The sequence below is a fragment of the Terrapene carolina genome, unplaced genomic scaffold (genome assembly GCF_002925995.2).
Source record: "Terrapene carolina triunguis isolate 2854851 unplaced genomic scaffold, T_m_triunguis-2.0 Scaffold136, whole genome shotgun sequence".
NCBI lineage: Eukaryota > Metazoa > Chordata > Testudines > Emydidae > Terrapene > Terrapene triunguis.
In genome coordinates this window covers 2,300,970-2,327,286 of record NW_020664487.1, presented here as the reverse complement: position 1 = coordinate 2,327,286, position 26,317 = coordinate 2,300,970, and the positions used below count along the sequence as shown (strand labels likewise).

General features: G+C 42.3%; 1 protein-coding gene across 3 annotated transcripts; it reads right to left on the bottom strand.

The window, feature by feature from the left end:
• Positions 1–8,058: 8,058 nt before the first annotated feature.
• Positions 8,059–20,715, bottom strand: PAQR3 (progestin and adipoQ receptor family member 3). 3 transcript variants are annotated; one of them, XM_026653333.2, is made up of 8 exons: positions 20,683–20,695; positions 19,613–19,884; positions 19,317–19,479; positions 16,038–16,193; positions 14,730–14,927; positions 13,094–13,184; positions 10,244–10,392; positions 8,059–8,662 (listed from the first exon to the last, which is right to left on the bottom strand). In XM_026653333.2, exons 2-7 carry the CDS (start codon positions 19,795–19,797, stop codon positions 10,250–10,252), a joined length of 936 nt encoding a protein of 311 aa, XP_026509118.1. In that variant the 5' UTR covers positions 19,798–19,884; positions 20,683–20,695; the 3' UTR covers positions 8,059–8,662; positions 10,244–10,249. The 3 variants fall into 3 exon arrangements, with proteins under 3 accessions (XP_026509118.1, XP_026509120.1, XP_029767800.1); XM_026653335.2 differs by lacking the exon at positions 19,613–19,884 and having other exon boundaries at positions 20,683–20,715; XM_029911940.1 differs by lacking the exon at positions 20,683–20,695 and having other exon boundaries at positions 19,613–20,026.
• Positions 20,716–26,317: the final 5,602 nt, after the last annotated feature.

Here is a 26,317-nt window from a genome sequence, read left to right as displayed (position 1 = left end):
TTAACATGCACACAAACACACAGCCTGGATATGCCACGTACAGGGAGATAGTATAATTACTGTTAAAGTTTCTTAGGATTCATGAAAGAATCAAGTAGAGGAATAGATGTGAGCAGTTTTTCTGCTGTAGCCCAAAACCCCACCCATTTTCATACACAATATCTTGATGTAGGCTTCACTTACCGCAAGATGACATGGTAACAACACTATTATGGGAGTTTCACTTTTACGGTCTCTGTTAAGCCTACAGTAGTTTGATTTCCTGTAACAATGCATCCAAGAAGAGGGGGGGAAACGATGCCCCTGTTGTTCTAACATGAACCATGCTTAGCGGAGAAGGAGGGAATGTCTCATTGAGGAAGGTAAGAGAAACCTCACAGCTGAACTTCCTTTACTTAGGCCAAACTGGTTTAATTCAGGTTGGGACATGGGCCAGGCCCTCCTGTGTCTGGGATTAAGCACAATGTATGTACCTGTGCCCTTTGCACTGACTAGGACCTTGTATTGGAAGTGATCCCTGTCCAACACAAACCTGTAACCCAAAAGCTCCTGCAATTATTTCATATTGAAATATGACCAAGATCCATCTGACGGACCCAAACCACTCCTGCAAAGGGAGGGAATTAATATTGGTAGCCAAAGAAACCATGCAGTGTTTCGTAGAATCTGATCAAGTTTCTTTAGATCAAGAAGGGGCTGAAGGTTTTCCTCCTTTGGGGAATGAAAAAACTGCTAAGGATTAGCCCCCTGACCTTGGACCACATTTAGATAGGGTGCAACTTCCTGTAACAGTGAAATGGGGATTCTTTAAAATTGCACAAGCTAGACTTTTCGAGTTTCTAACGACCATTTGTTAGTAATAAAGATTGTCTTGGCCTCTGAGCCTGACCACTCGACTCAGGGGTATGTCCCAGGGGACCCCTGCAGAACAGAGAAGGGAAGCACGCAGGGCCACAAATCCTCTCCTCTCCCAAATCTTAACCTGAGCACCCCGAGGAAAGAAGCAGGGCTTCTAATCACACATGCCCAACTCCCAAATAAATCTGTTTTACTCATGTCTCTAACACTCACATGCCCAACTCCCAATGGGGTCCAAACCCCAAATAAATCTGTTTTACCCTGTATAAAGGGTGCCAGGAGGGTTCTCTAAGAGACGGGAAGCATCACCAAGTTAAGGTCTCCAGAGAAACTGGCCAATATTTTCAAACTTTAGGATGCCTGAATTTCAGCCCCTAACTCCACTTTTAAGCAACTAACTAAAAGTGACCTGATTTCCATAGGTGCTGAGCACTCAAAACTCCTAGTGAAATGAACAGGAGCTGTGGGTGCTCAGCTCCTCTTCAAATCAGGCCACGTATAAGTTATTTAGGTGCCTATTTTAAGGCATCTAATTTTCAAAATGTAACCAAAGCCTATTTCATGCCGTTACAGGATGAGTTTTGCTAATAGCAGATATCACTGACTAAAAATCCAACACAAACGGTGAATCAATGGGAATGATGTCATAAAAGGATGACATATCCCCTCTGGCTTGGGTAACAAATGAAGTAGCTGCCCATTGGTTCTCAGACAACCAATCAGAAAGTATGTTTTCTCTGTCTGCACTGAGGTTATAAAAGGCTGCAGGCTCAGACAGGGTCAGCATACTACTGTGGTGATTTCAAGAGGTGGCTTAGCCAAGCCACACTTTGTCAGGCCAGTCATAATCAGGCCAGACCAGGAAGAAATCAAAGAAGGCAAAATAAGAGAGAGAAAACCAAGTGAACAGAGCCAGGAACAGAAGGAAAGAGAGTCAGGCAAGCCAAGCAAAGAAAGACACAGGCAAGTGGAGCCAAGCAAGGAAACATCCACTGAAGCCAAGCAAGTCAAGAAAAAAGCTAGGCAGGCCAATTCCTGAGTAAAGACTCAGGTAAACCAAGCAGAGAAAACAAAAGAAAGCCAAGAAAGTCAAGCCAAGTGTTGCTGGAACACTAGAAGTCTGCAACATGTCTGAGACTGAGTCTGAGTCTGAGCACTCTGGTGAGACCTCAATCGCAAAAGACCCTAAGGCCAAAATCACCCGTTCTTCCCGGGCTGGGCTGCAGTTCTCTGTCAGTCGCATAGACAGATTGCTCCGCAAAGGACAATTTGCAGACCGTATTGGAGCTGGAGCCCCAGTATATATGGCCGCGGTGCTTCAATAAGTGATCATGAGATTGTGGAATATTGCTGGGGAAGTCGCTGCATGCAGCAAGAAGTGTCGGATTTCCCCATGGCACTTGCAGCTGGCTCAGAGCTCAAGAAACTGCTGGGAGGTGTCACCATCTCTCAGGGCGGAGTCCTGCACTTAAATCAGCCTGTGATTTTACCTTCCAAGAAGAGGAATGGCACGAGAGCCATCAAGAGAAGGATTGCCCCTGCTCCTGTCCCTGTTAAGTGAGAACAGAGCAAAGGGGAGACTGCCACCTCAGATTTGGGAGAAATGACATTCACTTGATTGCAAGGCTCTTTTCAAATGCATCAGTCTGGTCTAATAAAAGCAGTTAAAATGCCTGGTCTTCTTTTGTGAATTAATTTCCTCTTTTACTATCCTTAAATGTAGGTCTATGCAAACACTTTGAGGGTATTAAACTTTCACGACTTTTGTGTGGGAGAAAAAGGTGGAAGCCTATTGAAATTGTTTGGTTAGCTTTAACATTTTGCAACATAACGAGATATACTATATATGGTTATATTTTTTGACCTTTTTGCTATAAGATTCTAACTATATTTTAATATTTAGTAAACATGCAACTAAGTTTATCCAATTCCCAAAAAAGAAATTAACATTTTTGTCAATGTTACCTTTGCATTAATGTTGTTTTTCCCCCCTACCGTTTTTTTTCTTTGAACAAAAAGCCTTGGATTAATAAGAGAACCCTTTTTGTTTGCAATTGCATTATTTGTTAAGGCAGAAATATACATACATATATTTATAACTGAGGCCTTTTTGAGCTTTGCAAAAAATAATAATTGATATTATGATGGCTATAACGTGACTATTATTAAAACAGTGTGGTACCACTTATACCAGAAAGAACTTTTTTATAATTATGAATGTCAAATTGACTTGTGTTGCAACAAAATAAAAACAAAAAAGTCACATGACCCAACCCACAACAAACACACAGGACAAACTAGCAATTAAAGATGAACAGTAAGGCATTTACAGGCTTAAAGGCAATGCATTTTAGAAAATAAAAAGGTAAACAAAAGGGTTAAACAAGATATTACCTTTTCTTTAAAACTTGTAATAAGAATTGATCAAAATTATTTTCCTACGTTGTCATAATGTAGTCCCTTTCCATTACCTTATATACATTTATCTTAGAAAAGCTACTATTTAGAAATAAGGAAAACCCATGTTTCAAATATTAGTGGCTAGGATTAGAAGCAAAGCTAGCATTTCTGTTGCTTAGCAACCATATCTTCAAGAAACTTAAGAGTCTTTTCAGCTGTTGCATGCCTGAAGGGTTAAAATAATTAATTTATTGGATTTATTTAAGTAAAGTTACCACCTTAAGCATCATGATGATTTATTTTTTTTGGTTTTTTTTTTCAGTTGCTCAGTTTCTTTCTGTGGCTTCTGTAATAGCTGTAACTTTTAAAAACAAAGGGAGGGCAGAAGTGAGGAGAAGGCAATGGAGAGAGGGAGACAGAAGCCATGAGAGATTAATTAACTTTTTGAGGTCAGTTTAGCAAACTGAAAGAGGACATAATATTTGAGAGATTATATTATTAGCTCCGAGGGAAGTACGTTTCCATGGGTTAGACGGGGGGAGGGTTGGGAACCAGGACCTCTGGTTTTTATCCTGGCTCTGAGAGGAGAGTAGGGGTTGCCACCTGCTCCTGCAAAACATGAACTTGTTCCCCTGGTGTCTGTTGCTTTTGTGTGCGTGCCAAACGGATTGCAGGAATGCCCTTCCCTGCTGCAGTTGACCGTTTCTGGGCAACTCCACACGTTAATGCCTCCGTTCTAGGTGTTAACCAGGTCACTCGCATTTTATTTCTATATTCTCTTTCATCCAACAAGTCGCAGCCTCTGTCTCTCAAGGTGCTTTGTTAACCGGACTGTTTCCTCATCTAGCTTATCTACCAGCCTAGTCAAATCATTTGATTATTCTTTTCCCTCTGCACTTACTTCTCCCTTCATCCAGGAGCCGCTCTGGGTTTTGGCTTTGGTTTTGCTAGAAGCTGGCTCTCCTCATACACTCGTAGTTGCGGTGCAGTGGCCCTTGCCCGTGGACTGCTTGGATGACTGTTGGTCTGGGTCATTCCACGTGTCCCCATTCCAACATCTATTCCAATCATCCCGGGTTCCATCTTTTAATTTTGCTAGAGCCACCTTTTTGCATTTGTCCCATCCTTCAAGCCCTGCCTAAGTATTTGAAGCCTATTGTTGCCCACCAAGCTTTATAATAGGGAACAGCACTTCTCTTTTTTGCAGATTCTCTGCAGCTGATTTCAATTTTCTATTCTGTTCCTCTGCTTACAGGAACATATCATTAGAGCCCTGCAAATCCACAGATATCAGCTTTATATCTGCGGATTTCCACAGACCGTTTTTGCGGATCGGAGGCCGGTACAAATGTTGTGTCCGCGCAGGGCTCTAAATATAGGAGCTCAAAGGCAGGGAAGCAGCTGTTTGCAGCTTATAGCCTATGAGGCTGCTTCCTCGCCTTCATATGGGAGAGGGATCCTAGAGCCATGGGAGCAGATGCCATATTGCACATATTGGCCACAGGACCTATTTTATGCATTTCTGCCCTTTCCAATATTGGGGGACGGTGGTCCAGAAAATAAGATGAGAATTCATTTAACTCATCGTTGGTCAAGGAGACCTTGGATCTCATAGAGCTGAAACTGGAATCCCCACTCCAGCTTCCATGAAGACCCGACGTTGTCTAGCAAGGTCCTCAGAATAACTCATCTGGCGGCAAGCGAGAGCAGAGGAGGCATGGCCAAAGCATGTGGAGCCAAAATGCTGAACTGCTGCCGGGACGCTTCAGAGAGAGGAGAGCATCTAGAATTGTGGGAGACGCTGTTAGCAGAAAGGAAATTATTGGTAAGAAATTTTCGGTTCCCTCGCTGCCCACCCCCATCTTCCAATTGAGGTGTCAATTCAACTCACGATATACAGTGGCTCAGACTGCTTTGTGGGAGTACACTCATACAATCATAACCTTGTAGAAGAACATTCAGATCCTTTTGTCTTGTTGGAAGTAGTTGACAGCTGGGATTGGAAGTGAAAAGAAATGGTACCTCTTTTTTCAGTGCTTGACATGAACATCAGATTCCCCACCTCCCGAATCACTGCAGTTATTGTTTTAGAGTGTGATCAAATCACTTTTGGTCAGTCCAAGAGACATTTAGGAATCGGGGCGGGGGGAGGCATGGAAGGAGGAGAAGACAAACTTTCCAGGTTATGCGGGTGCCAAGAATCAAAATTTGGGAGGTTTCCATAAGGTGGAATGACCAGAGCTCTTCTTGCTCAAACAAGGCCTTGTCTACTTTGGAGCAAACTGGACCTTAATGCTGTAGTAAGACCATTGAGTTCATCAGCATTTTGGTGTAGCAGCCTGGAAATTCTCTGACAGTTTCATTTACATATTTTTTAAATGAGGTATTAGAATGAATAAGGCAATTAGAAAGGTATCCCTGTCATTCATTTTTATATGAAGTTTAATGTTACATTATCCTCATATTTTCAGTTTTTAAGATGCCCAACTGCATTGTAGAAACTGGAGGTTTTGGCACTGAAGGAGTAGCATCCACTTCACTTTAATGAGACATGACTCTTGTGTATAATATTGTTAAGTGTATATTCAGTAAACCCACATTTATTTACAGCTTAGATATTCACATAATACACATTTAGTCATGCAGCTTGATAAATTGCACTCCATGAAACTGAAACACACCATGACTTTGAATTTCCTTTTCCAGTGGTTGAAAAATGCTACTACAGTTATATAAAGATAATTAGTTTTAAAAAAATGAACTAGCAACCTAAAGAAATTAAAAAAGCCACCAACACAGACAATTGCAGATTGTTTAAATTGCAAATGAAAAAGCCTGCTCTAACAAACTTCATGTACAAGTTTCTAGTCAGGCTTCAGTAGTAATTATTAGTGCACTTTAAACTTGTTTTGCAGACAAGTTTTTAAAAAAATAAATAAGGTCAGGTGTTCACACTGAAAGGCTCGGAGGTTTGGGAGGTAATCCATCAGTATTACTAAATGCTAACAAGTTATTTTGAAACTAATTTAGTTTATAACTCAAAGGAACTCGGCATGGTTAGACTCGTCAACAATCTACAATTTTACAATAAATACATACTCAAACATATTGGTACAAAAGTTATAGTGCCCAGAATTCTCAGTCACAAGCATAAGGTAGTGTTCAAAGGCTTTACAATAGAGCTGTATCTACTGTAATAAGTCACCATCTCCACTCACAACATGGCCATTGCCAAAGACCTTCTTTGAAATTCAAAGAAGTATTTTCCTTCTACCTCCTTTACCAAACAATTCCATTGTACAAGTTATAAAAAACAGGCTTAGCTACTTGAAGTTAAGAGCAAAATAAAACAAGGGGAAAAAATCCTCTCTCAAAGAGGAACTTGTTTCTTCACTTGGCTCCCCTTCTCCTACCCTCCCCAACCCATTTGATGGGACCCCTATCTAGGAAAGGCTTACAATAGTTTGTGTACGTTACACAGCTTTAGGCATTCCAGCATGGGCTATTGGTTATATTTCTTTTCAGCCCGCTGACTGGTGATGTACCTTTTCTCTGGCCAAAGTGGTTTTCTTAAAGGTCACATTCAGTAGTTCTCAAAGTGGCTACTAAGGTGATCAAGAAAAGTTATAGCCAAACATGTAGCTGGCATTTTCAGAGACCATGCATCAGCCACTAGGCTAAATGTTTCTATTGATTCTAAGCATGACCCTGGATAGTCATTCCCAAAACGGGGACTTCAATGTAATTGTAAAGAAAACAGGTGCCTGTCACAGGGTCATCTCCTTTAGAACATCGTCCCATCCACATTCAAGTAACTACTGCGTTAGAGGACATGATTACAACTGTGCTTCCCTGACAATCGATATACAGGTCAGTCTCGCGTTGGACTGTTACTGAGTTGTAATCAGATCTGCCAACATACTGGTTACTGGTGTAGAAGAAACACTGATTATAACATTTATCACATTAGCCAGCAGCATTTAATGCAACTGTTCAAGTGAATGTAAACACAAGCAATTACTCTCCAGAAGCTATTTAAGATTTTAATTCCATTCAAAAACAAAGAGTTTCCAACCAGCTTCACATTGAAATCTATATAATAAAATAAAAATCTTTCAATCCCTGCAACAGACCAAAACAACTGTTCAGGAGTTTAAGGTATCTTGTTGGCATTAAGGAATCCAGACACTTTCTGTATTGACATGTAAAATTATTTTAAAAAAAGTTTTTCAAGGCAAAATAAATTTAAAATAAACTGCAATTTTTAAAACCAGGATTCAGACTGGGAGAGACTAATCTAGAGGCAAATACTGAGTCTCCTTTTATTAATCGCTATAGAAAACTTATGGTAACAGACATGTTTAAATAAGACTACAAAGTGCTAAAAGAACACTGATGCATTTGTTCATATTAATCAGAAGGCTATATTTGCTCTTTAGATCTGGATTATTTTTGTGGACAGTTACTTTGGATTATTTATACCAGTCTAATACAGGGCCTATTGCTGGTGTAAACTCCTGCAATGTACATTAAGTGTAATGCTACAGTCTACTGACCACAACTGGTTAATAAACTTAAGCCTACAGTTGCTGGGTAGTCTTTATAATATGTTAAGAGAAAAATTTTCAAAACCACAGGAATCACTTAAGTTCTTGAGAGAAACCTGGAAACTCAATGGCACAAATTAGTGACACTGTCCATTTCAAATGAAGGAATTAATTTTAAAGTTACTGCTGATGATGATACGGAGTGGAGAGAGAGCATCCATTTTGATCTTTCAAAAAGAAAAAACTTTCTGTAAAAAAAAAAAAAACCGTAAGAATCCATAGAATTCAGATTTAAATATAACAGCAATGTCATAGCACGAACACAACAATTAGATAGTAAGTCTAGATGGTACACCACACTGTATGGATTTGAAAAGGTCTAAGACCAGGTCCCAAGAAGCAATTTATCATAGGAGCTTTAGAAGCATGCTGTTTAGGGCAAATTTCTTCAGTATACTCTTTAATGAAGTCTGAAAGTGAAGTCCAAATCAAGGAGAAAGTCATTTGCTGTTCACAAAGAGTACTCATCGCTGCCTTTCATGTTTTACCAGTCAGAAGAAGGAATGTAATTATTCATATCCTATTTTCACATGGTCGAATTACATCACCTCTCTATAGGAAGACCTGCACAGTTGTTCTCTGCTTCACTGCAGAATGTACAGTGGTTGAGGTGAATGAGTCATTTTGAAGACCTAAGCAGTTGTCTCAAAAAAACCTCTGTTGGTATGCCATCCCAGCAAGTAGAAACACAGTCCAGCAGGTGAGAGAGTCGCTGCCTCAGTGCCTGGTTTTGGAAATCAGCATGCAACTAAGGACTAGACATTCATAGTCAGAACTTCTGTTGCAGTAAGAGAATTCTGAAAGATAGTGGGAGACAAGTTTCATCAGACTACAAACATCAAGTCTCTACACTTTTTTTTTTTTTTTTTTAAAAGATATGTAAAATTTTTGGGTATTAACAAAAAGGAGTTAAAAGAAGGGTGTCAGTGATAGCCCATTCTGCCATCCTTTCTCTCACAGGGTAGCACCTTACTCTGTGCATATCCCCACTGAGTTCAGAGTGGCTACCGAAGGAGTAAGATGTTACTCAGCGTGAGTAAAGGTGGCAGAATTTCTCAACGCCAAATTGTTAAATAAAATTCCCGTTTCTTCATATAGAGAAATTTCATGTTGGACAGACAGCTGGGATTTCTTCATGTAGAGAAATTTCACATCAGACAGCAAGGACAGAAAAATGCAATGGAAGTATCTTTTCATCTAAAATTTCAATGGCAATATCTAGCATTAGAGTCTGGGGTGAGCAAGTATTCTAGAAAGAGTTCTAGTATAGACAGTGCAGACAAATGCCCTGTCCATTACCAATCTTATTAACTGAAGTGCAATTATAGATAGATTACAGGTAAGACACTTCAGTCATGTCCCAGAGGACACTAAAATGTTTTCTATTTATAGTTTTCACTGGTTAGCTATATTCTTCTAGAACTTTATTTTAAGTGCCTTTGCCAATTTTGTACTTTCCACATTTGAAAACCACTAAGTCTTCCTCTCCTTTGAATGGAGCTGCATTTAACCTGGCTGTCTTTGCTTACTTGCAACATCTATAGCACTACATCATGTCAGAGCATATCTGTGCCTTGTGTGATCCCTTTGCTTTTACATCTACCTGTGCTGTTACACATTTGCTTTTATTCTTTAGGGGAGAAAGCAGAATGTGTGGATGGTTTGGAGAAAAATAAGGAAGAGGCAATTTAGTGAAAAAAATGTAATGTACAGTAAAAATCTAAGCAAACTGCAGAGTAAACGTGTGTATTATTGCAGAATATTAAATATCAAGACAAAAAAAACAAAATAAATTGAGACATTATGAAACAACTTATCAAAATTATAGCCTGAATTTTCACTAGTAAAAACATGCAGGACTTTTACTATCAAATTGTAAATCAAAGTTTGGATCTAAGTGGTAGTTAGCGTCCCTGTAACTAGGATGTGATGGACTGATCTGAGTCTCCTCTGGCTTATCCTAGTTTAACAACTATGTAACTTCCCTGGCTATAATGGAGTTTGGCCCAATTTATACTACTGTAAGCAGGCAGATAATCTGGACCTAATATATATATTCAGTTGTGGAGTTTGGTCCTAGTGTCAGCTTCCCCTACACCAACATATACAAATGATGTTGAACACCCACCAGCTCTCCAGTTTTGCCTGGAGCATCTTATCTGGCACTTCAGCTGTGTCTAGGAGAATATTCCATATAACTCTTCAAGTGATGTATCTTTCATGGATAAAAAGCGCTACCCCGTGGTTCTGTTCTGGAGCATTAGCACAAATAAGGAAAGAAGGCAAACTGAACCTTGTGACAGAAAGGCTCAAAGCAAGATGATCAAACCCCACACCCACTCTATCTTCATGTCTCCATGCATATAGGACTGCCATACCTTAATTCATAAATGTGTACTGTAGTCAGGACAGGGCTTGCTGTGTCTGTATTGCATGATGTACACTGTAGATTGATGCCACCAATACAACATTACTACTGCAAGGATATGCCATACTTGGTGACTAGAGCCGAGGTAGTTTAATTGTCCTTTTGGAAAAAGCAAAAAGATTGACTCTGTTACAATATTCAACATAACTACTGCAGTAGCAACTCTAGCCTGGAGGTTGAAGTTCTCATGCATTTGAATAATTTCTGATAAACATGCATGCATTGAAGGGAAAGTACTGTATATCTCTGGGCCAGCTTTAAATGGAAAATATATGCAAGTGCATTAAGTGTATGCTCAGATTATGTATTTGCAGGCCCATCTGACCACTTAAGCATACAAGGGCTTGTCTATACTTGTGTTTTTAGGTACTGGTACAAACCCTTAGTGGAGACACAATGCAAGACACAAGTTTACACTAGTACCTAACACTTACACTAGGGGTTTGTATCAGTGCAGCTATATGGGTGGCTATAAACCCCAGTGCCCATAAGCAATTGCCACGTGTACAGATACAGAATGCACATGGGCACACTGGGTATTTAAGCATGCATGATACACCTGTGCAAACAAAGGAGCACATCTAATTGGAAAATCTGGACCCAACTGGTGTTTAATACCCAGACCTACTAAAGTTAGTAAAGTGAGCTAACTGAACCCCAATGACTTAGCCCAAGGACTAGAGAAGAAGCAAAAGAGTGGATGCTCACTAGCTACCAGCTTCCTCCAGAGCCCAATTCAACCCCATGGAAACTAATAAGGTCCTTTCACTAACTTTTAATTAAAAGTTATATTGGATCCTCCTAGTACTCAATACAATACTACACCAGGGAAGCTGTCATTGGTACAATTAAAATGTTTTCCAAAGTTGAATCTCTACATGGGAATTTTATTGCAAGTGGTTAACTTTCAATATATCACAATTTTATTTCTATTACAGTGGTGTTATTCTCTGCAATAAATACCACGTTCCCTTTAATGAAATGATGTGCCATTTGGCCACACCAAGGTCTTTTCTGTGTGAGTGGATCTCTGTAAAAATCCACAACATTATTTTCATTTAAATCTCTCTCCTCCTGTGCTGCCTATAAAACACTCAATCTTGAGTAGACAGCTGATGTGCTGTGACTGCTGCTCAGTATACTAAATCATAATTGTCTTACTGTTATTGTGTGCTCCCGTCATCTGTTTGTCATAGCCACCCATGTCTTGTTGTGCACTTAGAGTATGCTCTTTGGGGTAGGGACCTACTCTCCATTATTTATGTACAGTATCTAACAACTGAACTCCAATCTTGATTGGGAATTGTGATGGAGTATGTGCTGGAGACAGACAGCAATTAGTGCACTTGGTTGCATCTGGAAGATGGGCCAGGCCCAAGTGAAGATGAAGCACAGCTGGGTGGTAAGCATAAAGGGAGGAAGTCAAGATGAAAAGGAGGCTGCAGGGAGAGAAGGGGGAAAAAAACCTCTGCAGCTGTTCTCTGGCTATTAGAGAGTGGAGGAAAGGCCTAGAGGCAGACAGACAGTATGCTGGGGGGCTGTGAGAAAGGACCTGAAGGAAGGCTAAGGTACAAAGTCCAGTGAGGCAGCTAAGGGAGCAGACCGTAGCTGCTTGCCGCAAGATCTCTGGACTGGAACCCAGAGGAGGTGGAGGACCTGGGTTCTCCTACCAGTCCCCCAGGAAAGATGGTATGGAAATACCTCAACACAAAAAGGAGAACTATTATTTGGAGCCAAGCCTCCAGGAAGAAAGTCCTCTGACACGTTGCTCTGCACAAGAGCAGGACAATCTTGCAGAGCCCGGAAGGTGTGAGACTGAAGGTAAGCAGGCCAGGGACCCAAAGGAGACCACCTCAGGGCCAGAGTGGCTATTGATGGGGGACACTAGGCAGGGGAGAGCCTGCTACGCCACGCCCAGCCTCAAGGGAATGCACCAGTGGTGAGGCTACTCTCCAGCTGGGGTTTAGGTAGATAGCAATAGTTTATGGGACATAAATTTACTATATAAAACAATGGTACAAGTAATTTACTTGGAGGTGTAATTTGACATTTTTGCCTTAAAAATCAGAGCAGTCAGTGCACGTTAATCCTCTGATTGTCCTAGTCTAGTACCAACACTCATACTAGCTGGAAAACACCATAACCCAACAGCTTTTTACACTTACAGAGCACTATTTATCAAAGGATCTCAAAGCACTCCACAGACACAGGTAGTTAGTCCCTTTTAGAACTGGGGAAAATGATAGCCAGCAGTCAGTGAGAGCTGAGTGTGATCAGGGGTGGGGGGGAAACAAGCTCTGGAGCTGGGATTTTCCAAGGAGCCTAAGCGAGTTAGCCTCCCAAATCTCATTTCATTTTGTTAGGAGAATAATCATAATAATCATCACCTGCCATAAGTGGATGAACTGTTGACCAAGTGTGTGCAATACTAAGAAATCTTATAGTACAGGTAAGGTTCCAAGATCTTTTGGAGGTTAAATTGAGATTGTTGGCATACTGCCACTTTTTTTTAATGATTTATTTGTATTTTTTCCAATTTTATACAAGTGTTAATGATTTCCCCCCTTAACATGTCTTACCACTAGATTATGATTTAGCTGAATTCCTACAGGCTCAGAGAAGCTACTAGCATGAGTGCAGCAAATGCATACAGAGAGCACAGTATTCAACACAGATATGGCTGCTTAATGTAGGACATGTTCACTTGGTTTTTAATGAAAATTCAAATCTCACACATTATACTTTATTTAGATGCCCTTCCAGAATCACCACTTAAGTACAACGCAAAAGATAATCATACCTGGGAAGTATCTTTCTGGAACTTTGGAAATGTAAAAGAGAAAAGCTATGGCAGCAATCAAGTACATCACAATCACTCGAGGAGCAAACTCCTGCAAAATAAAATGAAGCTTTAATGCTTAGTAGTAGATCATGAATGCCTACCTCATAACATTTGTCTAGCAAGTGCACTGCATACTTTTCAAGGACAAAGCTTTACTCTTATTACTTATTTACATGAATGTTGAACAGACTTCAAATCTGTAAGTAGTATCAAAATCTGAGACAGAAGAGGTTAAACCTTAGCCCCACCTTTGTGCTTGAGAACAACCTCCCCCCATATCTCTCACCCCTCCCCCCTTCTCTGTGAAAGGTGAAATTCCTCTTTTTTTAATACATTCACACTGTGCCTAACAACAGATTTCCTTAGGTTGGTCCCCACAACTCTACACTGAAGAATTTCCATCAGTAAGAATGCATTTTAAATGCATTGATTAATGACTAAAAGTTGGATCAATCAATCAATGCCCCGTAAGTTCCTTTTGGAGGTAGGGACATTACTAAATCAGCTTCGAATCTTTGACCATGTGAAGCATAACTTACCACACATGATCTCATGAGGCTACTAAACACCAGATGGGAAAAAGGGATGAAACTGTTCAGTGGAAAGCAACCTATATATTAGTTCCTTTTCTTTGAAGTCCTTATTACCACAGTATCTTGCTGCCAAAAGCAAAGCTTTCTATTTTTAGATGTACAGGAACAAGATCAGTAACACGGACTTATGCACAGAAATACCTTGAATACCCAGGCAATAATACTTAGACAAAAAAAATTTTTTTTTTTTTTTACTTACTCGCACTAAGTATAGGCCTAGTCTAAAGTCCATTAAAGTGCCAGCATAAGAACCTGCACAGATTAGCATCATGGTAGGTTCTCATCTGCGTCTAGTTCATTATATAACTACTACAACTCCTTTTTTACCATAAGACAGGTATATATTTCCCTCTTTCACCCTGCCATACTCCTTGCTTTTCAGGGTTGGGTAACCTTTACAACAGATTACTTTACTAGCTGGTTTATAACTGCTAACATTAGTAACTTTATTCATATTTTGTGATCTGTGGGTCACTTAACAGGCAAAGTTAAGTGTGTGTGTATTTACGTAGGGCTCATTTCTGGATTTGCCACAAACTCCAAGTAAGGGACTCTGCCCCAGGAGAAGATCAGAGTCAGAATCTGGCCCCTACCTCCCCCACTTTTATTTCAGGGGGGTGAAGGCAATAGAGAATCTGCACCAGTGCTGCCTGACCCAGACTACTACTTTCCATTATGCTGACTTGACTGCACACCACACCCATCTGGAGGCAGGCAGTACACTGACGCCACACAGGTTGTTGTGTTCCAGAGGTGTATATCTAGGGTCACAGTTGTTCCCTATTTTTTTTTTTTCTTCTCACAAGGCAGGTTTAATTAGTATGTTGTAAACCAGTTTTAATTGATGTAGCTTGTTTTTAGTTCACATCCTGAGTTTAATATTTGAAGCTCTACATTAGGTAAATCCAGTTCAAAGGTATTCATTTTTTAACCATGCTTCTATTCCAAAAATGGGGAGACAACTAGAAAAGCAGAGGAATCGTGTCTGCTTCTGAACTTACCTGCACAATAGATGCACCAACTCCTCCATTGAGCCAAACCCAGTGGATAGTAGGAATGACTCCATATCCAGAGACGGAGCAAAAGATGACAGAACGCAGTCTGTGCCACTGCTGAGTGAGGTAGCTGGGATGAATCTGAGCAAAGAATACTGCAAGGATCATAGCAAGCACAGTGATCAAGTATACCTGACGCCAGTACTGCAGAAAAGGAAAAAAGAAATTTTTTTTCTTCTTCTTTGGGTAGGTGTGAAGATAATTAACACCTTTGGCAGAAAATGTATGAAGTTAAATAGAAATCAAATGTAGAGAAGGCTTACCATTGTTTCATCCACACACTTTTCACCATATACAAAATTGCATAAGCTACTGTGTTCCCTAAAATGAGTTTTAAGTTTGCTCCTGCACTAGTTTGACAGGTTGGAATTGGTTCTACTGCTGGATTCAGATACTTTACAAGTATTCTTTATTACCAATGGATAAGACAAGGTAAGGTTTTGGTGGGGAAACTACCTTCCCCTTCCCTATACACATACAGACGGATGGTGAAGAGAAGGCAGGTTGTTGCGGACCATCCTAATCACTATTTCTGAAAGGTCACTTGGGATGCAGTAATTTTCCCTATACTCTCGCCTGTGTAAAATTTATACCTATTTATATAAACTAGAAAGCCCAGCAACCACTCTTCTCCTAACTTCAACTATTCCCCTTTCTTTTCTCTTGTCTAATACCATCTCCTGTTCTCTCCAGCCTTCTAGATCCTGGCCTGTTCCAAACCACTGGGTCTTTTCAACAAAGTGATTTTTGGCATAACCTGATGAGATGCAAAAAACCAGTGCCTTCCGGGGGCAGCTGCACTCCAGGATGCCTTCCAAAAACCCAAATTTATTTCCAGTAAGCAGCAGCAATTTGTGGCAGGTAGGAAACCAACCTTGTTTTTGTCAAATGTAAGCCAGTCAACAAGTTCAAATAACATGGATCAGCTAGCAGGCCAGTAATGCGGAATTATTTTTGATCGTGTGCTTGTGTCTGAGCCAACTTGCTGTGTTCAACAATTCTGGAAGCAATAAAATCCAGGTTTTAAGGATCTTCTATAACAGACCAGTGATCAAAATCCAAATAATCATTTTTCATGGGAAAGGTACACTAATATTTGAAAGGACTCCAGTTCCCCTCACTACTCAGTTAATTCTGCACTCCTTGCATATTGTGCAACTACATGCTTGGGGTGTGAAAAACCAGCTAGGTAAGGCCATACAGGTCAGCTATGAAGTGTTTACTTTATTGCATAAAAAGCACATTAAAACTTACATTATTACAGTAAAATGCATAAAACACTCCTGATACGTAGCAGCCCAGGATCCCAATGGAAATTCCTGCATAATCTAATGCCATCCATCGACGGCTAGTCTTCTCTGAGCGATGGCAGCAGAAAAGATGATATCCTACCGAGCAAAGCATACAGACCTGCACAAATGTTCAAACAAATCCATGTTAATTTCTTCAAAGCCTAGTTTATGGCTACATGAAATCAAAGCAAAAAAAGCATCCGGCTCCATCTATGAAGCTGTCAAGCATAGAATTAACCACCTGATGCTGTTATATATTTCACACTGCTACCGGGTGTCATGAAATCATGCTTTCTACCAATGATGAAATAGCTGACCAAACCAAGCTACTCAGAGAAGGGTCAACAGAAGTTAAGGGAAAAATCCTGCCCAGCCTTGGTGGGCACAAAAGGCCTGATTGGCAGTGCAACAAATGATATTTTGCTGAAGAGGGGGAACAGGGACATATGGAAGTCAATAGGGTGAGTCTGCAAAGGGGAGTGCATGGCTCTTCAGGAGCTCCTTGTGCTTCAGTGCAGAGAGAGGTGGTTTGGGTGTGCACCTAGTGGTTCCACTGGCCAAACCACCACATGTAGGGATGAGAAGGGAAAGAAATGGGAAGTATCTGGAGTATGCAGCTCTAATGGCACAAAGAGAGAGGATTCTATCACCCCAGAGTTATTCAGTGTGCAGTCCACTTGTGCTGGGACCAGTATTTGTCCCTTCCTTATTTATTCTTTTTAAAAGAATTTTTCTGAGAAAGAGAGAGAGTGACAGTACTTTCTAAGTGGTCTTCAACAACCATGGTTTGAAAAATTTACCAGTCACCTACTACACAGCGAGGGAGTCACTAACTGGGTAAATGGACAGAACCCTTCCTAATCACCCGGTTCAAACCACAGGTGATGGGAAGAGCAAGAAAGTGCTGGTCTTTCTCCCCACTCCTTGCCCATTGGGGAGCCCATATTTCGTAAGAACTTTGGCAAGTAGGTGACTCATACATTTGAAGCTGCTGGGAAGGAAAGGGTGGGAGTGTCTCTCTCTGAGACACCTCAGTCCACACACCTTTCCTTTGGGCTGTTGAGGAAAAATATTTCTTCCATCCCTAGGAGGATGGAGTCTGTGCCTTTGCCCATCTGATAGAGCAGCGTGAAATTAACTAGAATCTGACAGGTTTCACTGCTGCTGATCTCACTACTAGGACGGTATTTGCCAAACTAGATCTGCATGTATCATCAATAGTCTGTGTGGCCCTTATGTGTAACCTGCAGCATGAAACATTGAGAACTAAGCAGTTAAGGATCAGGGATCCATGAAAAGATCTCTCAGTGCAATAATTGTCCAAAATTTTCATTTGCCAAAACACTTTGTAATGGAAACAGTAAAACGGACAAAATTCCTGTATACTTCACTGTTACTACAGCAACTTGACAGGTGCTTCCTCTTCCCCACATATTATTAGCTACCCACCAGTGCAAAGAGTTCATATTAAATTCTTCAAACTGGAACACCCTGTCAAGAGGCCAGAGGCTCAAACAGATTCCAAATTATGTCTTCTGGTCATAGCACTGTGCCCAAGCATTGTAGGGGTTCCAAGAGCATGTAATGTTTCATATTACACATGCTTCAAAGCAGGATGTATACATTTAAGGTCGGTATGACAGCCCTGCGTTTCAACCTTGAGTTACCAGCACACACGCAAAAATTATTCAAAATCTATACATTTTTTCACTCTAACGTAACTTTTAATAAAAATATCATTAAAAGTTGATATTGATAGGCTCATCTTCCTTCAATAAGGAAGGCACATTATTGTCTGGCATAATAGGCCATTATTATGCCTATTATGCCAGACAATAATGGCATAGGCACATTGAATTCAGACATTCAGTTTATACACACCAGCCTCCAAGTACATGTTTGACTCAATTCAGCAAATAACACTCTTCCAATTTTTTTTTTAATTACCAAAGTCCTCACATTTTAATCCTAATTAGACCTCCACACAAAAGAATAATGGATAGGTGGTATTTGAATTTTAACCAACAAGAGGTTCTTTATGAACCAAAATGTACACGTTACAATTACAGTATTTTTGTCAGCATATGCTGTATGCAGGTGATGGTGCAATTTGATGTATCTGCTTTGAATCAGTTTTCTGCACTATGGATAATTATTTCTTAGTTAAAAATCAAAAACAGGTTAAAGTCTGAAAGCTGTTATCTCCTTGAAGAGTGCAGATTGTTGTGTTGACAAATTCTTCCCTCCCTCAAGGAATCTTCTATATTCCTTATGCTCCTCTTTTTTAAAAGCTATCAAAGGACCAAACAATGGGATCCAAGCAAGGCCCATCAACACAGCTTATATATAATGAGGAGGGGCAACTATTGAGAAACATCGAGTATAACGCACTGGAATACCATATTAACAGTTCCCTCTGGACTGGGAAGTAATGAACTAGGAAACATTCTATTGGCCATTAGCCAATGACAGTCACAAAAGAATCCAAACAAGTGAAATGTAATTACTTAGGAGCCTGAATCCAACAGGAATTAAGGACACTCAACACTTGTCAGGAGATGTTCATTGAAAGGGTGCCCCCCACCCCTTATTACTGTTTTAATCTGCCAGTGTGTTAGCTGCCCTGCATGTTAGGCCAAGGCTGAAAGATCTTCCAGTATGCTTGTAAGTGCCACTGAGAGATCTTCTAGTGTATTTGTAAATGCCACTGAACTATAGATGTAGCAAAGTACTTGCCTTACCAACTACTGTGCTAAATTTTCCCTCTAGCTATGTTCAACCATCTATGCTTCATACTACATCTGGCTATTTAGGTGAAAAATAATTGGACAACTCTACTTCTTAGTCAAACAACCACATTTTAAATCCAGACTTTTCCCTAGCCTGGTTGAAATCAAGTTCTGGTCTGCCACACTGTATAGCCAAGTACTACCACTAAAACTCTGCATGGATATATTTTGAAGTATAGGTGATAAAACTGCTAAAGGTTTAAGACAGGCTTTTTAGAGACTAATTTTCTACTCCAAATCCAGATGTACTGACAGTTCAGCTGTTCTTCCAAAACCATAACTACATATTTTAAATTTCCCGTTCTGTTGACAGAGATTTCTTTGCTACTTCGGTCAAGTCTATCAAGGTTGAACTAAACAATTATGATCCTGAAAATGATGAAAAATGACAGTGACAAATATTTTAAAAAACTCCAGTATGTGTTTCAAAACTAGTTCATGAAAGGACTTACTTGAAAGCAGAAGAGGCAAATAGAACAGATAACAAAGTCTTCTCTAGAGGCACTCGCTGAAGGTAATACAGAAGTCATGTCATATATGCCCAGAGTGAAGAAAAGGAAAAAGCCCAGTAAGTGACTCCAGATGTTTACTGTCTCATTGGATAAAATGAACAGACTAAAAGAAAAAAATACAATAGCAGATATTCAGAAAGTGGTGTGTGGAACTGAAAATCATCGTTTTAGCAAACGTTCAAAGGTTTAGCAAAAGCACAAATCTTGCTTTTAACATCCCAATCAACGTATGTTACCTTTTTAAACACAGCCTAGAAGGAAGATAAGCTCTGTAGCCATCTGTAATATATGGATTGTCTTTAAGGAACACAGGAATCTGCTCATAGGTATACAAGCGGATTCCCCGAGGTACCAGAACAGGCCAGTACTGGTAGCTTCCTAGCTCGATGTAATGGGCACTCTTCAAAAGCTTCTGATGCATGGTGGTAGTGTCACAGTCAACAGCTAAGGCAAGACTGAACAGAATATCTAATTATGCTCCAGGTATCTGATCTCTGCTACAATGTGCCTGAAAAACACAACAAAATTTCCTGGATCACTTATTACAGCTTATGTCACAGGTAGAGACAAGTTCAGTCACCACAAAATTTGGCAGCTACAGTGATGCCTCTCTGTAGTGAGGAATTGCCCCTTTTCCGAACAATTCCCCTCCCTGTATTATTGTGTGTTAAGTGCCAGGCACAATTTTCTCACCAACTGCATTTACAAAAGGAGTGGGAAGAGGGCACAGACTCACACCTCCAACTACGCTGTCTGCTCAGCGCTCTGTAGCTGGCAAGTGTCGGTCTGTCCGCAGGGGAAGCACAAGGCACAGGGGAGCAAGAACCCTCCAGCTGAAAAGGAACCACATCCCAGCCGAGCCCTGGCCCCGACTCAGCCCTAGGCTACTCCCTCTGCCGTGGACGCAGAGCGGGCTCCCTGGGCCGGCCCCGGCCCCGGTGTAAGTGCGGGGGTGACATTAGCGCAGCGCCCCTGGCAGGGCAAACAGGAGGCACGATCCCCCTTCGCGCCTGCCCTCGCCCAGCCGGTGCCGCGGCGCTGTTCCCCCCCAGCCAGGCCCCACCCCGGAAACGGCTGCACGGCCGGTGGGGCGCCCCCGAGCGGGGGGGGGCGGCCAGACGAATGTGTCCCCCCCTCCTTTCACTTTATTTACACAGACGCTAGAGGTTTGGGTCCCGCTGAGCTCGGGGCCCTGGGACAGCCGGGCCCCCCCTCCTCAGCCCTGCGCGCGGGGAGCGGGGAGGCTGCAGGGTCCCCGCTCCAGCCCAGCGGAGCCCGATGGGCAGGGAGAACCGCCGCCGCTCACCGGCCGGGGCGGGGCCGGGCCCCCCCGCACATCCCGGAGAAGCAGGAGGAGGAGGGCGACGGCTCCTCCCCCCCGCGCGGGTCCCTCGCTGACAGGGCGGAACCAGCCGCTTCCTCGCCGGCCGGCTCCGGCCCCGCTGCCCGTCGCGCCACCAGCCCCGCGCGCCGATGTCGCACTCACTGCGCGCCGCGCCGCCCCTGTCACCGCGGCGGGTGCCCCACCTCCGCTACAGAGGGGTGGGTCGCAAGCTTGTGACGTCTCCAGCCCAACCGACGCATGTGCGCGCGGGCGCAGCCCGGGGGTTGAAGGCGGCGGTTCGGGCTGCGCGCGGGGGGGGGGGGACGCTGCAGCCGCCGCCCCTCCCCCCACCTGCTCCAGCAGGGGGCGCTGTGTGGGCCGGGGAGAGGCCAGAAGCACCCCGCTGCCCCCGGCCTCCCTCTCAGCCGCCCGCCTAGTCCTACCTGTCCCCCGGCTGCCCCGCGCGGGAGCCTGGCGCCAGGGCACACCGGTAAAGAAGCGCCCGCCGGGAGATCAAGCGAATCCCATTTCAAACGGAGCCGGTCCCTGAGAACCCCAACCCCCGACGTGGCTGGGTCCCCCCGGCCGCAGGCTGGGACTGGGGTGGGCCCGCGGTGCACCCCGAGTCCCCCCCTTGCCCCTGCTTGCCGGCAGCCCAGCAAAAGAGAAGCAGCAACAAGCTACAACAAGCGCCAAGGGGAAGCAGAGTCTGCCTGCTCTGGGGGGGGGGGTTGGGGGGGGGGGAAGAGCACCTATAGGCAACCCCCGCAGTTATGCTAGGTGGGTGAAAAATCCAGCCAGGATGCAGGGAGGTAATTGTGAGTTGACCTATTTAGTACTGTCCACAACTGTAGCTGTCTTCAAAACGTGCTGCTGACCTTGGAAGGTTTTCATTTGGGTAAGAAGTTCCGCTCCTGTCAGCAGCACCACTGTGGGCTTCAAACCTGCCAACATGAAGGTTTTTTCTGGATCAGGCGCTATATTTAAGATTTGGTACTTAATTCCTTAGGACAATATTGAATCCTCTGCTTCAGTTAATACTTGTGTAAGATAAAGGAACTCACAGGATCTTTGCCTAGGAAGCAAGTCTCCTCCCCTTCCCCAAATTCTGTAAGGGGCACGGGCAGTAGGTTTTTGGGTTGCGCTCTCTGGCATGATAGCCTTCATAATGTCATGTTTCTTTTAGGAAGCTTACTATTATCTGGTGGTTTGGCAGCCTTGTTCTGTCTAGTGTTGACAGTCATCTTTTGTGGTGTATGAGAGTGGTTAATTTTAGTTTCTTGGGTTTACAAACTCCCTGTGTAAAGTTCAAACAGTGTTATACGTTTGATTCTCTAGCATCACTTGTTATGACTTAGTCAATAGCCTGCCAAAGAATGTATTCTGTATTCATTTGGTAAAATATCACTAGCCGCACATAATTCAATACTGATTTCTCTTGCATGATTAGTGTGTATAGATTCTTAGGCATTTAGGACCCTTTCCTACTCCCATTGTTATGAATGGGAGTTTTGCCATTGATTTCATTTGACTAGGATCGGGCTCTAATAGGGGATAGTGTTCCAGCCCTCACAGTGACTTGTCACCTTTTCCTTTGCCTCCTTTCCCAGCACCATTCCCAGTGCAGTTGCATTCAGCTCTCCTTGCACATTTCAGTTGACTACCGTAGTTCACTGGGAAGAAGCTCCAGACAAATGTCTATTCCTGCTCCTATAGGGAAACTTAGCAGGTTTGGCAGCCACAAAATGTGCATCAGTTGGGGAATTACAGTCAAAGCTCTTCTGTCCAGTCCACTTCTTCAGTAAGTTTCCCCCTTTTCATTCCTCCAGTAGGAATCGGTGTCATGGGGTGGCCATGGAAAGGTGGTGGAGTGATGGTTGTGATACAAGGGAAAAGGCGACAGTGAGCAAAGAATGTATGTCATGCATGTAGTGGAGGAGGAAGAAGCCAGTGAAGGCAGAGGTTTGCAGGCAGAAGGAAAGGAGTGTGCATCTAGAGGGAGAGACCTATTGGTAACACTGTGGAGAGATTATAATGCCAATATTCAGATGTAGGCCTCAGTCCTTCAAACATGGGTAACTTCATTTACATCAGTAGTTCTCTGAAGTCAATGGGACTACTCACGTAAGTAAAGTTACATGTGTCTACTTCAGGGGTCGGCAATGTTTGGCACGCGGCTCACCAGGGTAAGCACCCTAGCGGGCCGGGCCAGTTTATTTACCTGCTGACGCGGCAGGTTCGGCCGATCGCGGCCCCCACTGGCCGCGGTTCGCCGTCCCGGGTCAATGGGGGCGGCGGGAAGCCACGGCCAGCACATCCCTCACCCGCGCCGCTTCCCGCCGCCCCCATTGGCCCGGGACGGCGAGTGGGGACCACGATCGGCCGAACCTGCCGTGTCAGCAGGTAAATAAACTGGCCCGGCCCGCCAGGGTGCTTACCCTGGCGAGCCGCGTGCCGAAATTTGCCGACCACTGGTCTACTTATTTGAGGGATCAGCCTCTTTCTGTTCACCCCATCTCAATTTTTATTAGTAACAATATACTCTATTGATCAGTAATACATGCTTTATACACTTTATGCAATAATAACTGGCATATAGTGAATTTTTATGATGAATAAGGTAAATTAATTAAAATTGTCACAATGTTTCAAAAAGAGATTTGCTAGACCAGAGCCATTCTTGGTGAGTGAAATTCACCTCTGTGCAAGGGACCAGTACAAGGCCAATGCACTACTGAAGTCCTCAAGATTGGATTTATGTAGTGCATAGTCCTCATGTGAATCCTCGGCACAGGGGTGACTCTTTCAATACATAAAAGTAAGCATATTTTCACTTTTCAGATACATGAAATTAGAAGTAGTTGCATTTTTTTTGTCAAAATGGGGTAAGTTTCTTTAAGTAGCCATAGAAAAAATGCTTATTTTAAAAATTACAATAGTTATTTCCTTCAGTCTACATAGAACATTTACCGTAGACATTAGCCTGTGGTGTTATTTAGTTGAGAAAATATTTTATTTAACAGAGAAAAAGGTTTATCCATGCTCTTGCAGACACTCAACACGTAAGTGCTGTAGCAGTTTTACAAACATGAATAGTGAGACTTCAATACAGACCAAGTTACAGTGGACACCAAACTGCCAGTCTTTCCAAACTATGGGCCTGGTGCAACGAGGAGTTGAGTGCCTTCAGCTCCCACTGAAGTCAATGAGAGTTGATGATGTAAAGTACTTAATAGGAGGTGTCACTCAGCACGTTGCAGAACGAAGCCCTTCATACTTGCGCTGCCTGTATTGGTTAATTAAAGTGAATATTGAAAATGTTTTGTAGTGTTAGTATTTCCTTTGCTCCAGTGTACACTGTATTAAATGAACATTGACCAAGGCAAAAATCTTGCAATAACTAGAAATCTTCTAAAGGATCACTTTGCCTCATTTTTCAAAAGGATCATGGGTCAGATTATGAGTTGCTGTAAATCAGAGTAGCTCCACCAATTTCAAGACCTATACAGACTTAACCCTTCTGAGGATCTGGTCCCATAAACATAACTTTAAAATTAACATAATGGACAATAATTCTTCCCCATAACATGCGTTGCTGTTTTCTTACAGTTTCCTTGTCCCCTTTTGATCTTTCTGAGCAAATATGTGAAAAATACTTCACCAAAATGTCTTTGCAAGTTTTAAAGATTTTCCCATGGCAGAGAAATTTGTGCTGTGAAATAAAAGACTCAGAATTCTGGCTACTTGAAATCTAATGACAGCAAGGAGCCAGATGCTGTAGCCTTATAAATTACAAAGGTATTATATAGCCAGCTGCACTCTATAACCCCCAAATTTTATACTCTTCCATGTTATATCATTTGGTTCCACTAGTTAATCAGCTCCAGCCACACAACAACTCTCGTATGTTCCCAGTAATCAATCATGCACTAAATGTTTTATGTGAATGTTCTGAAACTGCCTCATGTTCCTCCTGCTTCTAGTTCTTCATGTCACCAGTTCTTCATGTCACCATAAACAGCAGTTGTTTCACCAGGTTGTGATTCTTTAGCTACCAACTGTTCTGGATCCATATTTTCTTTAGTGTGTCTTAGGACCCTAATAAGCAATACACCCATAAGACTTGGTCATAGGGGCCCCAATTCAACAAAAACCTTAAGCATATGTTTAACTTTAAGCACCTGAGTAATCCTATCTTTATAAGCAAGGCACTTAAGCATTAATTTAAGTTCCAATAAAGTCAATTAGCTATATTGCGTCTTAGTGGCACTTAAAGTTAAGCATGTGCTTAAGTGTTTGCGGCTCCTCTTCTCTGCTTCTTTCCCCTTTCCACTTGGCTTCCCTGCCCTCTGGCCACTAATAGATCCCTACTTCACCAGCTGTTACTCAGCTGGGAGCACAAATGTTTTAGAAAATGTCAAGGCCAGTAACCTGATGATGTGAGTTGAGAAAAAAGCAGTCACTCTATAGATACTCCTGTATTTTATTACAGTATTATTCATCTCTTGCCACCTTCACGCACTCTACATAGTAAGGTAATGGAGCCCTTTTGTTTAACCCTGTAAATGTGCTTTATCTTCCAAAAAACATGTTTTTCTGCTTCTTTGATTTGCATTTGAGTTGTCCGTTTCCTATGCTTTGTTCCTATGATTTTAGGTTCAGTCTGCTGGTTTTCTCACATTTAATGCTGTACAGCATGTATGTCCCTTTGGAAACAGGAATTACGAGGTCAGTTTCAAAGATTTTTAGAAGAAGATGCACACGGACTCCATTCCTGAAAGTGGATTTACACAGGCAGACTCCTGCAGATCTGACTGTAGGGCCAAGAGCGTTATAGTACTAACCAGTCACATTTAGGATGGAAAACAAATCTCTTCATTAGCCATTGTGCCCACTTGGTACCCAGGGAGAAGCCAGGTGATTAAATTACTTGTGGAAGTAGGTTGCTGTCCAGAGCTAAGCCACTTGGAGTTCAATTTACAGCCAGCCCAGCATGTTGTACACAAATTGGTACGTCACAAGATGTTTTGCACAAAGATACTGTAATTTACCAGACACAAAGTATTAAGAAGTCATAAAGGACATGGCTCATTTCATCACAGGATGATGAGAAGGAACATAACTCTCAGCCTCGTTAGTCACTTGAAGTCTTCATCTGAAGCATGGGCCACTTTTTTTTTTTTTTTTTGGGTCCACATTGGCTTTGCCAAGAAGAGGAACTGGGCAAGCAAAAGATGTCTAAAAATGTGTTGTTCCACACCTTAATCCCTGAAGCCAAACCATCTGGTCAAGGGGACTGTAATCACCTGGTCAGGGAGAGTGCCCTCTACTGGGTAACAAATAGTCATGTAGCTGACAAGCACCCTATTAACTCAATCTTTTAAATTTCTGGTTAGGAAGACTGCTGCAAAATCTGGAAAGAGAAGAAGAATACAGCCATCATGTCACCTTTAGTTAGTCACTCTTATCTCAAAACAGTCATTGCAACTGCGAAGTTGAGCTGGAGAGCCCACCTTCATGTCAGTTCCAACAGATAGGAGAAAGATGACTTATATACATGGGTTGTTATCCAAGTGACAGCTTGGCTATGTTAAGCTAAATGCTTCTCAGAAAGTAC

Bases quoted from the DNA above. Each gene is read 5' to 3' on its own strand.
- PAQR3 (XM_026653333.2), bottom strand. From the start codon at position 19,797: ATGCATCAGAAGCTTTTGAAGAGTGCCCATTACATCGAGCTAGGAAGC. The intron at 19,480-19,612 runs GTAACATACGTT...TTTTTCTTTTAG, and splicing joins TCTAGGCTGTGTTTAAAAAG to TCTGTTCATTTTATCCAATG. The intron at 10,393-13,093 runs GTATGATTATCT...TTTTTCCAAAAG, and splicing joins TCCAGAAAGATACTTCCCAG to GACAATTAAACTACCTCGGC.